This window comes from Haliaeetus leucocephalus, unplaced genomic scaffold (genome assembly GCF_000737465.1).
Source record: "Haliaeetus leucocephalus isolate CR32 unplaced genomic scaffold, Haliaeetus_leucocephalus-4.0 Scaffold273, whole genome shotgun sequence".
NCBI lineage: Eukaryota > Metazoa > Chordata > Aves > Accipitriformes > Accipitridae > Haliaeetus > Haliaeetus leucocephalus.
The window spans coordinates 9,601,071-9,615,219 of record NW_010972709.1 but is presented as its reverse complement, the minus strand read 5'-3'; the positions used below and the strand labels follow the sequence as shown (position 1 = coordinate 9,615,219).

General features: G+C 45.2%; 1 protein-coding gene across 1 annotated transcript in view; it reads right to left on the bottom strand.

Moving 5' to 3' along the window:
* KCNB1 (potassium voltage-gated channel, Shab-related subfamily, member 1) overlaps nt 1–13,765 on the bottom strand; it is a 126,045-nt gene extending 112,280 nt beyond the window's left edge. The window contains exon 1 of the mRNA XM_010569666.1: nt 13,199–13,765. Within this exon, the coding sequence (XP_010567968.1) occupies nt 13,199–13,765 (567 nt within the window). The remainder of the gene's footprint in view (nt 1–13,198) is intronic.
* Between the last annotated feature and the right edge of the window lie 384 nt (nt 13,766–14,149).

The window sequence follows — 14,149 nt, the reverse complement described above, 5'->3', positions numbered from 1 at the left end:
CAGAAGATAGTGCAAACTATTTCACAGCCACTTTACAAGAAGCATTTAAGAGCATCTTTAAAAATAACTAAGTCAAGTGGGTTTTGTTCATGGCCTTTCATTCATAGCCAGAAACTTTAGCAAATTTTTTCTTTAGCTTAATGGATGTGCAAAAATAATCAAATTATACCTGCCCCAGTGTTCAGCAGAGAGGAAAGAGATACCAGATATCACTCCAGTGGGACCCGATGTATTTGCCTAGCATGATGAAAGTCTCATATTTCAGTAGGTAGATTGCATATGCTAAAGCTGGCTTTGGCCAGGGCTGCAGATGTTAAATGAGACCATTCCCTGGGATTGCTGGAAGTCTAAAGTTACTCCTATAGAATAACACTGCATGTAAACACAGACAAGAGAGTGCATGAACGTGGCAATTAGCAAAATGAACTCTGATACCTGACATGATCTAGAATGCAGCACATATTATGTTTGGCAGAAATATCTCCTTACCAGGACAGCCCAAAAGTGCTCTGTCCTGTTATGCTGAGCCACATACAGGAACTTGGAGTCAGGAAGGGGTCAAAACACATACAGCAAGTGTTGGGTCTGTCGGTACCATGGGTGGCATGAAGGATGTGTGAGGTTCTTGTTCCTGAAAAGCTCCCTTTGATAAGATCTGCTTCAGTCAAAGTAGGGCTAGTAGGGCCCAGATCAGTAGGAATTAATCAGACTTCACACACTACACCTCATCTGCTTCAAATTTACCTTGAAGGATCAAAATAACAATAAGTGGGACCCAATGTACTCGGAGTCAGCTACCAAGCCCACAACTTTGTCAAAATAAACCAAAAATAAATGCCAGTCATACCAATTGGCATCTCCTCCAGAAGGCAAAACTAGAGGTTGACATATCTGAGAGCTCTCATGGTACCAGTGGGTCTTCAGCACTCCTGGGAAACTGGACTAAACCACCTTCTCGTAGTCCCTCCCAACACTGACATAATCTATCCTAATACATTGCAAAAACTGGCAGGTGCGTAACACTGCAAACCAAAACTGCTGTTGTGTGAGCCTGCCTTCCTCATAGTAACAGGTAACACATTTAAAAGACATAGCTTTTCTCAGCTAAAGGCTGCAAAACCTGCTGAGATCAATCAGACTCTTACCTGGGGAAGATTAGAGGCTAAGAATAACCGTGCATTGACTAACCTAAGTTTAATTCAGCTCACTGGCAATAAGTGTGAGGTACAGCTGTAAGATGAGGGGACATTTGCTGCCAGAACATTGGTATTTATTTATTTTTCATTTCTGTTCTACCCTCACAAAAACTATTCTTTCTGAGAAAAAAAAACATTCCTAAGTGATGCCAGTCAAGGTAATAAGACGTAGATGGTCATGCAACTCTTAGTCCAAGGGCTGAGGGGAAAGAACTAAGGCGAGCTTTGCAGTCCACCCCATGCAGGACTTCCTAAAGCTTTGTGCATGGAAGGGCAAGGAGCCAGAAGCTCCTTCCCCTGCAAAAGCAGACTCAGCCTGGGAGCCGCTCTGCGGTGGCTCCCTGTGGAAGGGAAGCAAGCCGGGGAGCAGTCAGAGAAGAAAAGCTCAAGTGTGAAGTTCCCCACAACTCTACACGGTGACCCCTTAGTGGGACCAGCTGTGCTGGGCTGACAGCTTTGGGTGCCTTGCACCCATCTGGTGTAGGCACTGGAAGATACCTCATGGCTGTGACAGCCTTGGTGGTCAGCTGGGTCTGCTGAGCATTGACGAGACCCTTCAAAGGGCACTACGTACACTTGATGGGCTGCATCTTAGAGACCCTCCTACAAAGGATAACAAAAGAAGGCTCTCTTGGAGTGAGGATCGGTAAACCCCATCACTGAGACGGCTTCAGAGAGAGCCCTCTGCCACCAGCTCTGCTGCTTTCAACCAGGGACACGAGTTCTGCTGCCAATCGCAACTTTCCTCTTGCCAGCAGAGATAATAGTGTCTTGGTCTAAAAAAATCTCCCAACTGCTGTCTTCAGCCTGTGTCCAACAGCAGTCAACTCCAGATGTAATGGCATGGATACATTGACAGGAAGACTAGTGGGTTCTTGCACACAAAATACAGCTATAAAATGATGATATCTGCTCCAGTTTGCTTTAACTTTCTAGACCAGGTTTGCTCTTACCTGTATCTGGGAAATTTTCTTATTTACTATTTCTTCTGCATTGTCACATTTAAGTGTAGATAGATAATAATAGTGACTGCACCAGGCAGTCATGAGGATTAGTTAACTAATGTTTGTGAAGCACTTTAAGATCCTCAGATGAAAGGGGCTAAGAAATATAATGTATAATTATTACGTATTATTAATAAACTTCTGGCACATTGACAGGAGAGGAAACAACACTTTTTGTCGTCGTCCCCCCCGCTTTTCTTTTCTAAAAAGATTTAACTTTTATGCTATGAAGGACAGATTTACCAAAAATTCGCAAACAAGTAAACAAGGAGTGAAAGGTCCCTATTCCACCACAGAGGCTGGGTTCTTCTAATAGCAGAGAGCAAACATTGCCTCAGAAAGCAAGTTACACTCCTTTTCTATCCAGACACTTGATGAACCCATAGTTTTGAGAATAGCCAGATATGGAGAAGTACTAATAGTGGAAGTGGTCAAATGCACCAATTACGAGAAGTAAAGAGAGTTTATTTAATGTGTGATCACTACAGTTAAGAAAAACATATGATGCAAAAGAAAGTAAGTGTGTAGAGTGATAGATGAACATTTTGAAATAAACAGAAAAATGACAGCCCTGTGAATAAAGTTTTTCAGAGCTGAGCATGTGCCAGATAAAAATGAAATTCCCAGAAACCTGAAAAAAAACAATCCGAGATGGATTCCCAGGCAGTTTCATGGAAGCATTAAACTCTCTTATGTATTACAGCTGCCTCTTGAATGCTTAGGGCTGGGATCCAGCTGCACCAGAGAAAAAAGTGGTCCAGGGATTAAGAGTGGATTACAACTCTGTTCCTTGCTCCATCACAGACCCTGAGAAGCCAGTTAGTCCCTCTGTACCCTCTCCAAGTACACTGGGATAATCGCACTGCTCTCCTTCACAAGACTACTGGGAGGACAAACACATTACGACACACTTAGATGCCAAGGTAGAGAAAGCTAGGGACCGACAGACGCTGAATCACTGCAGAGAAGGATAAGAAAAGACTGGACATAGTCATATAGAAGGCTCCTCAGGGAACGAAGGAGCTGTTCCTGGTGCTTTGTGCCACAGCGTGTTTCCGTTCCCCGTTTATACTACCATCAGATACCACTGCAAGCAGCCAAGCAAAGCATACCTGGCATGTGGAAGAGATTTCTTGTGTCATGGAAAGTGTGCTTACTAGAGCTCCTGCCCACTACAAAAGATTTTAAGTAGTGAGACTGAGACAGACCTCTTTGCTCACATCTTCAATTTATTCTTTTAGCAAAATGAGTATTTTTTAAGAGATACCCACAAGGAATCTTAAGCCTAAAATAAAATTTGGTAAGTATAATCACGTTTGAGAAACATTTTGTCCATCAGTACCAATCAGAGAGCATTTCTGACATTTATGCTGTTTATGTGTTGCAAATGAGATTTACAGCTCCATTTTGTTCAAAAATGAGCAACAGCAAATGGACTTAAATAAAATAAAACAAAGCTAATCTGTGCTTTTGGCTAGAGACTCTGCATGAATTGTAGTCCAAACAGCATTGAATAAGTTGAACTCATAATAACTGGAACTGATTACGTACCGCAGAAAAAAAAATGAACTTTAAAATTAATTGTTTCTTCCATTACTTTGACTGTTCTTCCAGCTTTTGTTAGTGACACAAGTTTTTTATCAGATTAGATGGATGCCTGATGGATGTTGCTTTTCACGTGAGGTTTGTCAATATGGGATTCAGGTATCAACAAGTGCTTCGGTTTTTGCTTTGCTATTGATTTCCCTTGTCTAAACCCAGGTTTCAGACACACAACCAAGCAGCAGAGTGCTGAGTTAAGGCCCCCTTTCCCATGCTGCAGTGCCAGCACCTCAGGAAGAGTCACAAAACATCCACAGCCCTTGGACCAATGGTCCACATTGTTGGACCAGAATAGCTGCAAACTTAAGCACAAACACTCACAGGAATCACGACAGGTCTGGGAGAGACTTGTGAATGGGGAAAAGGCAAACATTCCTAAAAAATGTCAATATATCTTTGAGGTCAGGCAGAAGCTGGATGCCAAGGGAAGGGCTGGCTGCCATCATCTCACCTGGAGGTGGCATGGGACAAGTCATACAGCAGGGAGAGGACAATAGTGCAACCTTGTACTCCCAGAGAGAAGCAAACCACAGGGTCTTTCCTCTTTGAAAACCCACATGAAGCTGGAGAGGTGCTGGAGCCCTGGGTTGAAAAGAAATAATTAGGGGCAGATTAGGAGATTCAGTAGGGAAAGAGATGGATGGTCCCCCAAAGACCCCTGTCCTTGTAAACCACACAGGATCTTTCCTGACTGCTGCCTAAAATATACTGAAGGGAGCTCCCAAACTACCCAAAAGCCCATGCTCTGACCAGTTACTGTCCTTCACGTTCACACGGACACTGGTGCTATCAAAGGTGGCAATTATTTTGGCTGAGGAGATACTACTCCCGTTGAATAAGGTTGCGAGTTGTTCATTACACTTGCTGTGCTCAAAGAGGAGCTGGTTGCTAGGATTAGGAGTTTTTAACTGAAAATAAATACCTTTCTTATACAGGTTGATTTTGGTACAAAGTAAGTCCCATATGGGGGGCAATTTTAAATATATTTCTGTGTTTATACATATCAATATGTACTGTATTGGATACCTATTATTACAATTATATAATTCCACAATACTTTTTTATACATATATAGTCTAACATACATAGTCTCTTGCTATTCAAAACAGTTAGACAGCATCCCCTCCTTACAGTCAGCATTGCATCAGAGAGTGCTGAAAATGCCCCACTACAGACCTTTTAGATCTACCAGAGAAAACCTTTCCATTTTTCTGTAGCCACTCATTCCTCAAACATGACAAAGTTTTCCAAGCTGGGCTCACTTAAATAAGAATACCTGTGTTGAAACAAAGAGAGGTTTGATTTCTCACTCCATCCCCTTGGATAAACTGTCAGATGGCTGTCAGCACCTTCCACTGTAATATCACAGTGTAGGCAGCAGGCAAGGGCCACTGGAATCTCACCTATATCATGAAAATGTACTGGTGACATGGGACAGGGGGAAGCCAGGGTGTCCCCCCACCAGCTCTGCCCCAGCCTTCCTCACTGACCTTGGGCAATGATCACCTCTTCACTTTAAGATGGGGATAATATATATATCATAGGTTTGTCCTGGCCTTAAGTAATCCATCTTTTCAAAGCACTTTGAGAGCTTTGCTTGATGAGTATGGACATCATAATACTCATCTGTTCCCATTACATTCAATGGGAGTTTTACCCTCCACAAAAGCAGGGCTGGGGCTGCTGGTGTTAATGGGGGACCTAGACAATAAATGCACTTGGGATATTTAAATGCTAGCATTTTGGGAGGGGCTATAGTAGGTACAAAGGCACAGTGCTTGTACAGGGATGCTCAGCACTTTTCCAGGCTTGCTCCAGAACAAAGAGTAGAATTTTTTCATGAAAAATCAGAAAAAGACCTCACTGAGTCCTGCTGGTAAACATGTTCAGCTAGTGCCAGATTGTAAAGGAGACAGAGGAGGCTGAGAAAAGCTAGGGCAGCAGGAAAAAAACAGAGACCAGCCAAACTCTAAGGGGGAACCTTACTACAAGGTTTACTTTTGCTATACAGAGTAATTGAGAATGCCAGGAGGTGAACATGTGGCTATCACCCCAGGGACTAAACTTAGGGCAAGGTCATCTTAAGGATAAAGAGTGCCAAAGCTAAAGCAGCTCAGGTGCAACCGTTAAGCAACGGGTGCAGGGTAGGGATCCCTGAGCTGTTACTAGCTCCTAGGTCCATGGCACAGAGCAGCACAGAGCCGATTTACCCACTCAGCCCTTGAAGCAGTTTTGCCCTGTAAGGACAGTGACCTGCAAGCCTGAGCTCAGCTACTGCCATACTGTGGTGTCAGTGCTCCCAGTCTTAGCGTAACACATGGGAAGCCAACCCAGCCCATGATGGAGTTGAGCCTCTAGATTGAGGAAACAAACTGGGCAACTCTTATAACAGTAAGGGTCTGATCCTTGTCTGCCTCAGTGTAGAAGCAGTGACAACATATAGCTTCCATGTATAGCTTCTTCAGAGAAGGCTAGTATTAATGTCTTGCTCACATTCACTGATCACATTGTGCCTCTTCTGTTGCTGCCAGATATCCCCATGCAGTAAATCATATTGACTGTGTTTATTATAAGAACTAAGTGATCAGCTGTGAACTTTCTTTGACATAAATATCTTGCCATTAGCAATGACAAAAAGCAACACTCGTTATAAAAGTAACACTGGATTATGCCTCTCCATGGGGGCATTTACATTGAGAGAAATGATAAGGAAATTGTGATCTTCAGGATCACTGGGAACAGGCAAAAGTAGGAACACAACAGCAAGGATATTTCTCCCACTGTGTAAGAAGAGTTAAATGAAGAAAGTGATTTTAAAAGTGAAAAGAACTGTGGTGGGTTTGGGGTTTTTTTGGTTTGGGGGGGGGGGGGTGTGGTGTTTTGGGGGTTGGTTTTTTTGTTTTGTTTTTTTAAGAACACAGCTCCAGAGGGCCTCTGCATAGCTAGCACTGAACACCACTGCAGTCAGTGCACACACGTCAGGCACAGCATGCTTGACTTGGCAGCGCATGCAAGTGCTTTGCACAGGTACCAGCCGAAGCTGCACCCACACTTTGTGAGCATTACACCACAGCGGCATTTCCTGGGTGGATCATACCCAGCACTCTTCTTCTGAATCCCATTACTAAGCCTCTGCAGTTACAGCTGAATAAAGCAGGGATTTTCCATTATTGCAAGATTTCCTACATTTTTGACTGGTGATGTTAGCACCTTAAACCATGTCTGCTCACAGGCTGAGCAGGATGGGAGAACGCTGAGCAGCAAGGGGAATTAATTTCTCAGGGAGATTTTTCAAAGGTACAAATGAGAGCCGGTGCTTTAAAAATAGCATCAACTATACTTCTATAGCACACGTTCTCTAAGGAATTCAGCCCAGGCACATAAGCTTGTCACTTCCCTCCTGAGGCAGGCAGGCACTCTCACACAGATGTGGATGCTTAGGCTCAAGGAGGACCACAGACTTGCTCCAGGCTCTCCTAGCAGAAGGTTACAGATAAATTAAAAATCCAGGATTGTGCATGTATATATATATGTTTATGCACGCTATACTTCATGGACTGTATGGCAAGTACATCAAAAGAACTACTAGGCATAACAATTTTAACTTTCTCTTTATAAAATTCTTTAAAGACTGCAAACCTGCAGGCCTGTATTGTAAACTGCTGAACCCAAACCATTTTCAGGCAGGAATGCCAGGCAGCTGCCTGCCTGGATCCAAGGGGTGCTCAGGGCTGCAGTAACATGTCTGGAGGAATGATCACCTTTGAAGGGTGAGGATCCCACCTGGAGAGCTTAGAACACGCTTGTTGTTGGCAGATGCACACCATGAAGGAAATAACATGGGATGTTGCATTAGGGATGTGGAAGACCAACAAGGTGGTGTCATGGCCAGGCTTTCTCCTATGTTACAGGAGCTCCCAGCAAGATTCTTTAGAGCCAGGAAAGAATCACATGACATAATTACCAGTCTGACAATATTACTAGGGTTCCACCCCCCATCACCCCCCAAACTGGGAGTTTAGGGGAGCTGTAATACAGAGGAGTTCTGGGAACTGGCAGCACAGCAATACATTGTGGGAAGGTCATTGGTGAGATAGCAGCAGAGGACACATTGCAGGTAACTGAACATAGGAAATAGGGCTCCCCAGACAAAAGATTTAAGAAGTTCACTGGAAGGACAAGCACCCAGAAAGGAGCTGCAGGATGAAAAGAGATTGATACAGAACAGCAATCGTTTGTGCGTCCGTAGGACAGTGCTGCGCTAGAAACCCAGCAATAAGCTATAGACCAAAGTGGCAAATCCTTGAACCCAGGGGAAAGGCTTTGGAATGAGGCGCTCCTTTTGAGGATCTCTGAAGACAGGAGTTTACTTTGGATGAAGGGGAAAAGTCTCCTAAATATAGCAGAAAAACCAAAGCAATAGCTGCATCAGAAAAATGAAATTTGCACAGATGCAAACACAATACAGGCAATCTGGCTTTAACAGACAAAGTCAACATCTGCCCTGTGATGGGAGCCTCAGAGACAGACAAGGCATGGCTAAGATGTAACCCCTGCAATTAGGGAGAGGGGTTTCCTCTGCTGAATGCTAAATTCAGGCGGGTTTAGAGATGAATGAAAACTGCATGCCATAAGGAAGGGCCAGGAATAGAAAGCCCATGTGGGGGAAGAATGCTCTAGATGTAGCAAATGCATCTCCAAGAGGTTTTATCATTCTTATTTTGTCACTACTATCAACAATAATAAGAAAAGAGCTTACAGCGCAACCTCCCCAATCCCTAAGCAATGCATCCAGAGATTAGCAGCAGAGAGCAGCGGGCAGCTCGAGAAAAGCTGTTCAACAAATGTAGAGGCATGCATAATAAGATTACTGAATTGGAGTTGCATGTTTTCAAGGATAAATGTGATATTATTGCACTGGCAAAGACATAGTAGGGACAGGGGAAAGGATAAGAAATAGCCTGCCAGAATGGAAGGATTGCTGCAGCTGAGCTCCCAACAGGACAGGGACAAGTGGGAAGTGAAGGCAGCGAGGAGCAGAGGAAGTGCACATCCTACTTGACATGCAGATATGCAGAGAAGCTTTTGGCAAAGTGGGTGATGTCATCATGTTTTTCTCAGCCTTCAGGACAGCAAGAGAAAAATAGATGAAACCAGCACATGCAGAGGAGTCTGTAAGACGAGCAGACTTTTTCTTCCCCACCCCTCTGTGCAACACTAATTACTCAAATATTGATCAGGGCAATAATTTGTAAGGACTAAAAGAAGAAAGAATTTCCTTTCCTCCCAAGAGTCAAAAAGGGCAATGTTCTTGCAGAGTTGCTGGAAAGGTCCAGGTGATCAGAGGATTTCCAAGACCATATAAGTTCATTCAGATGTTGAGTTGGTCTAATTTGTTATTTGTTTATACTGGAAAACATGGAACAACTGCAGTCTGTGATTTTTCGGGATGCCATGAAGTCTAGTTGGATTTACAGCTAGGCTGGCTTTCCCAAGGGGCATGAATGTCTCACCAGGAGGTAGACCCACAGATCCTAACTAGCTTGGTTAGTAAAAAACAACAGCTACAGAAGGGACTTCTGCTTCGGAAACTCAAGGCTGCTAGCCAGGTTGTGGGTGACAGAAACCAGCTGCCCAGGCTTAGCCTCGTTGAGGGAAAGGGCAATTACGATTAAAAGCCCAAACCAGAGTGCTGGAAAACGGCTAGCCACTACTGCCCTGACATGGACACTAAGTCCCAAGAAAAAGCAGCAGTTCTCCTTGGCTTCTGGAGAGCTGCTTTTCTTTCCTGAGGAAAGGAAAACTACCACACCACAAAATGTAATAGCCACTCCAGAAAATATCCGCACCTCATCTTCGTCTGGGATGAATCCAGACAGAAGCAAGCACCAGAGACTCCTCTATGGTTAAAAATGGATGTTGCAAGTACACCAAAGTACAGGAGGAATGCTATTTTAAAAAAACCAAACGAACGAACCACCAAAACAGAAACCAACCACCAAACTGTTAAGGGAGACCAGGAGAATGATGAAAATAAGCAGGAATATGCAAAAACAGGAAGAGATGGAAGCATACACAAAGACTGCAGTGAGTATTTCTCAGGGATATACAGGCAAATAAAGTCACAAGAAGCAGGAGAAACTGATCCTTTAAAATATCTTGTAAGGCTAGAGAGAGAGAAATGAAGAGTTTTATTTAATAACTGCCTGTTAAATATTTTCTCATTTGGTAGAGGGAGAGTCCCTCAGTGCTCAATTTCGGGCATAGGTGTTTTCCCACTGGGCAAGGTGAGTGCAGGCGAGTACAGCACAGCAAGTGCCTCCAAGTTAAATGGACTGGGGGTTAAAATGGTTCGGGTGCCTGTTGCACAGTCAGACCATAGAGAAAGGCTGGAGTGCTGCCCCGTGGCTCTACAGCACCTCGCACAAGGACAGTGCAGCTTCAGTTACAGATGCAAGGGACTGCAGCATTATAGGAAAGGAGCAAACTCCCCTCTGCTAGTGCTGGGAGGTAACAAGGCAGCAAGCCTGGGGCCTTAACAGCTGTCTGCTGCCTCATCGTAGAAATCCGGAGGCTCTCAAAGAGTGGGTATTATAAAAAGCTAACAGTGTCCTTTCCAGTCACATACAGGGTAAAGCATCACACATAAATAAGACACTGCTTGCCATGAGGTGGTTAGTTCAAAAGACAGATTAGTCAAAAGATACGGGTAAATCCTCAGTGGATAAAAAAGCAACAAAAATTAAGGTCTGGGGGATGCTTCATTTCTTATTTGAATGCTGTTTTCCACCCTGAGGTACATTACATACAATTCCTTTCTTAAAAAAGAAAACCCAAACCAACCACAAATAGAAAACAACTCACTCTCTCAGGATTTAACCTGTCCCAGTATAACCATGAGAAGTTCTGCAGTAAGCTGTTATGGAGGAGTCGGGTTAAGTGTTGTGCAGAAAATGTTAAAATACAAACAAATGCTGGCAGCCAGCAAAAAAGCCCACCTGGCTGAAGCAGGAGTTGGACAACAGGGCATGGCTTACAGAAGGATTGCATTAGGTTTGGGGGACAACCTGCATTTGTATCCATTTTCTAGACTTCTTAAAGAAAAGGTGAAAGGAGGCTATTTCTTACATTTAAATGGAAAAACCTTTGCACTAAGCGGCACAAGTCTGAAGAAAAAGAATAAGCAAGAGTAGTACAGATTTTCCCAACAATAATTTTAGGTCCTTCAGTGACAGTCATTAAACCTCAGAATAGTTTACTTTGTTCCCTTTCTATAGGAACAGTTTGAGCTCCCAGACCTGGCAAAGCAGATGGAGTCTAGCTTTGGGAAAGGTGACAGAAGCTCCTGGAGGCCCATGGCCTCAGCAAAAGTGCTCCACTGAGCAGACAGCTGGGGAAAGCTGGCCAGGAGCTATCAGGCAGAGGCTCAGATTTAGAAAATGCAGCCTGAAACAGAGCCTGGGCACAGCTGGTTAGGTCAGATAACGGGTCAGGCTGCCAAGTCCCTCTCCCCACATCTTTCCATCAGAAGACTGGGTCCAGCCTATTCAATATGTGGAATGAATTCTCATGAAGGTCATCAAAGCAAAGGGCATACTCTGGCATGAGAGAAAAGCTATCCACCAGCAGGGAGCAAATTGGATAAAGAATAGGCTTAGCAGCTCTTCTGTCCCTGCCTGGTAAGCTAATTGTTCAGCATGCCCATTTTCCTTGCTACACTTGACATGAGTAGAAATCTGTGTTTTGAAACTGCTGGAATATTTGAGGTCTGATAACATACAGCACCGTTTTCCTTACAGTAACGAAGTCACAGAATGATAGCTTTAAATGGGAAGGATAATAATGCATTACCATTCACTCTCAATTAATCCAGAACTGCAATGCCGAATGCACTTACTCCGAGAATTTTCTCAGAAAATGAAGCTAGAGTGTATTTCATTTATAAATCACAAGAGACACTTATTTGGCAAGAATGACCCCTGCTCATATACAATAAATCATGAACATCAACAGTCTCTAATGGATTTTGAGTCAGTGCCACACACAGCGAAGCCCGGGGCCTGTGTTTCAGGATTCCAGGACTGTGCCAAAGGAGCCTTATAAATGATTAATGCATTCAGCACAGTGTCATCTGTGCCATTGGAGAGAAAAAGACATTCTGGGGCTCCGTTTGTCATTAAAAAAGTGATAATCGGTTCAGCAGCTGACCATGCCTCTCCCTTCCCCCGCCAGAATGAGCCATTTAGCTGCACACTTCCTAAAATCCCTTCCCCAAACTTTCGTACATGCTCTTGATTCATGATGTGCAACATTTTGATAAGAGAAAAGAGAGGGAAATAAGTCTGTTCATAAGTAGCCCACCAAAGCCAGATTCCCATGGGATGGAACTAAGGTTTACATTTGCAAATGCACATACAACAGGGAGAAGACATTAAAGAGGTAGCTGGGGCTTCTTTCTACTTCTTTGCTATACTCTGAGGACACCAGTACATAGAAAATTCAAGTTTTGGTCCCTACTGCTCAGTCTCTTACGCTTTTCAGTTATTTATCCCACAGTTTTCAACCTCTCCCCCTTCACTTTTGTCCCCATGGTTACAGAATCATTGTGTTCACAGAGATTTTCCTCACTAAAGAATATGTGACTAACATGAGACAGCTGAATTATCAGAGCCAACTCTGACATTGGTTTCTCCTAACATGGATCTTATCTTCCATACGCCTTCAAATAGATCTGTTGCACTAGCACCAACTTCAGAGTAAGCAGCACTTCAACTATTGACAGAGACAGAGCTGCAGCAGTACTGCACAGGGAGACTTAAATCAGGTAAATGATGAAATTCAAACACTAGCTTTAGCAGACCCGCAGCTTAGGAATGCATGATACAAATAACCAGGAGATGTATTTCACCACAAAATTTTAAATTAAGCCCTAGAAGGGAAGGCATTATTTCCTGACTGGACCTAGGTCTAAGAGTTCAAGTAGATTTCCTCTTCTTGAAAGCCAGTTTGGTTAAGCAGTAGGAGACACACATGTTTTAGGCCCAAAGAAATCTCTATTACAAAATGCGCTAAGACAGGCCACTGGATAACACATCTACAACCTCCAGCCACTGCAATCAGTGAATGCTGACCCACAGGTCAGCAGAGCTGCTCCCACACTGAACAGCCTAGGCTGCCCCAGGGAAGCTCAAACTAGATCCTTTCCAAACTACACCAAAAAGATACAATAAACCTTGTTTGTGTCTGGGAGGCCTTTCTCCCCTTCAGTCACAGCATCCATCCAGCCACAAGTGCCCAGATGCTAAAGCAAGAGTAGCAGGGCAATACCTCACGTAAGCATCACCACAGTCACAAGCCAATACAGGCAAGACTTGACGAGAAATGCGGAGATCTTACCTTGGCCGCTACGGAGGAGTTGGGCTTCTCCAGGAGGTCCCAGAGCTTTTTCCTTTTGTCAGCACAGCAAGTGTTATCAAATTCCTCCCCTTCCCTTTCCCTCAGCGTCTCGGCTTCTCTCTTCAGCTCCTCGTTCATCTGCTCCTTCTTCTGATGGTAGCGGGCCTGGCAGCAGGACTCCAGGTAGATCTCATCCACCCCCCAGTAGTCCAGCTCCTGGCTGAAGGACAAGGCGCACATCTCCTCCATCATGTGCAGCTTGCCAGTACGGTAGAAGTTCAAGATTGAGGTGAATGCCCCGGGATGCCTGTCGAAGAAGTACTCGTTCTCCTCCAGGTTGTAGTCATCACAGATCTCCATGAGGGAGTCGTGTGTGTTGCAGTCTCTGAGCTTACCCAGCCTGGTCCGCGGCAACCTGTCCAAGGTCCGCCAGAGAACCTCGTGGGCCAGCCCCCCCACGTTGAGCTTGACCCTTCGGGAGCAGGCCTTGCTCCTGACAATCTCCGTGGGGTCCGGAGGCAAAGAGGTAGTAGAGCGAGATCCATGCTTATTCATCCCCAGAGGCATCGCTGGTCCCCCTCAGGCTGGACGCTCCAAGGTGCGGCGCAGGGCAGGGCGTGCGGGGGCCGGCTCTCCTCACCTCTCCTTCCCCTCCATGCCCCAGAGCTGCAAGAGAGGCCGACCATGGGTCCCCGCCCGCTGACCTCCGCGCCCGCCGCCGCCTCGGCGCGGCCTTATCCGAGCGCGGGGGAGCCACCGGCCCCGCTAATCTGCTCAGGGGGCGGCGGCGGTGGCGCTGTCCGCCCGGGTGGTGCTGAACCGCGCTCCGCCGCCCGGCCGGGCGCTGTCCGCGGCCGCGGTGCTGAAGGCCGCCCGCTCCCACGTGTCGGCCCGGGCGCTGCCGCCGCCGAGCTCCCCCGGGCGGCGGCCGGGGGTCCCCGTGTCGTCGTC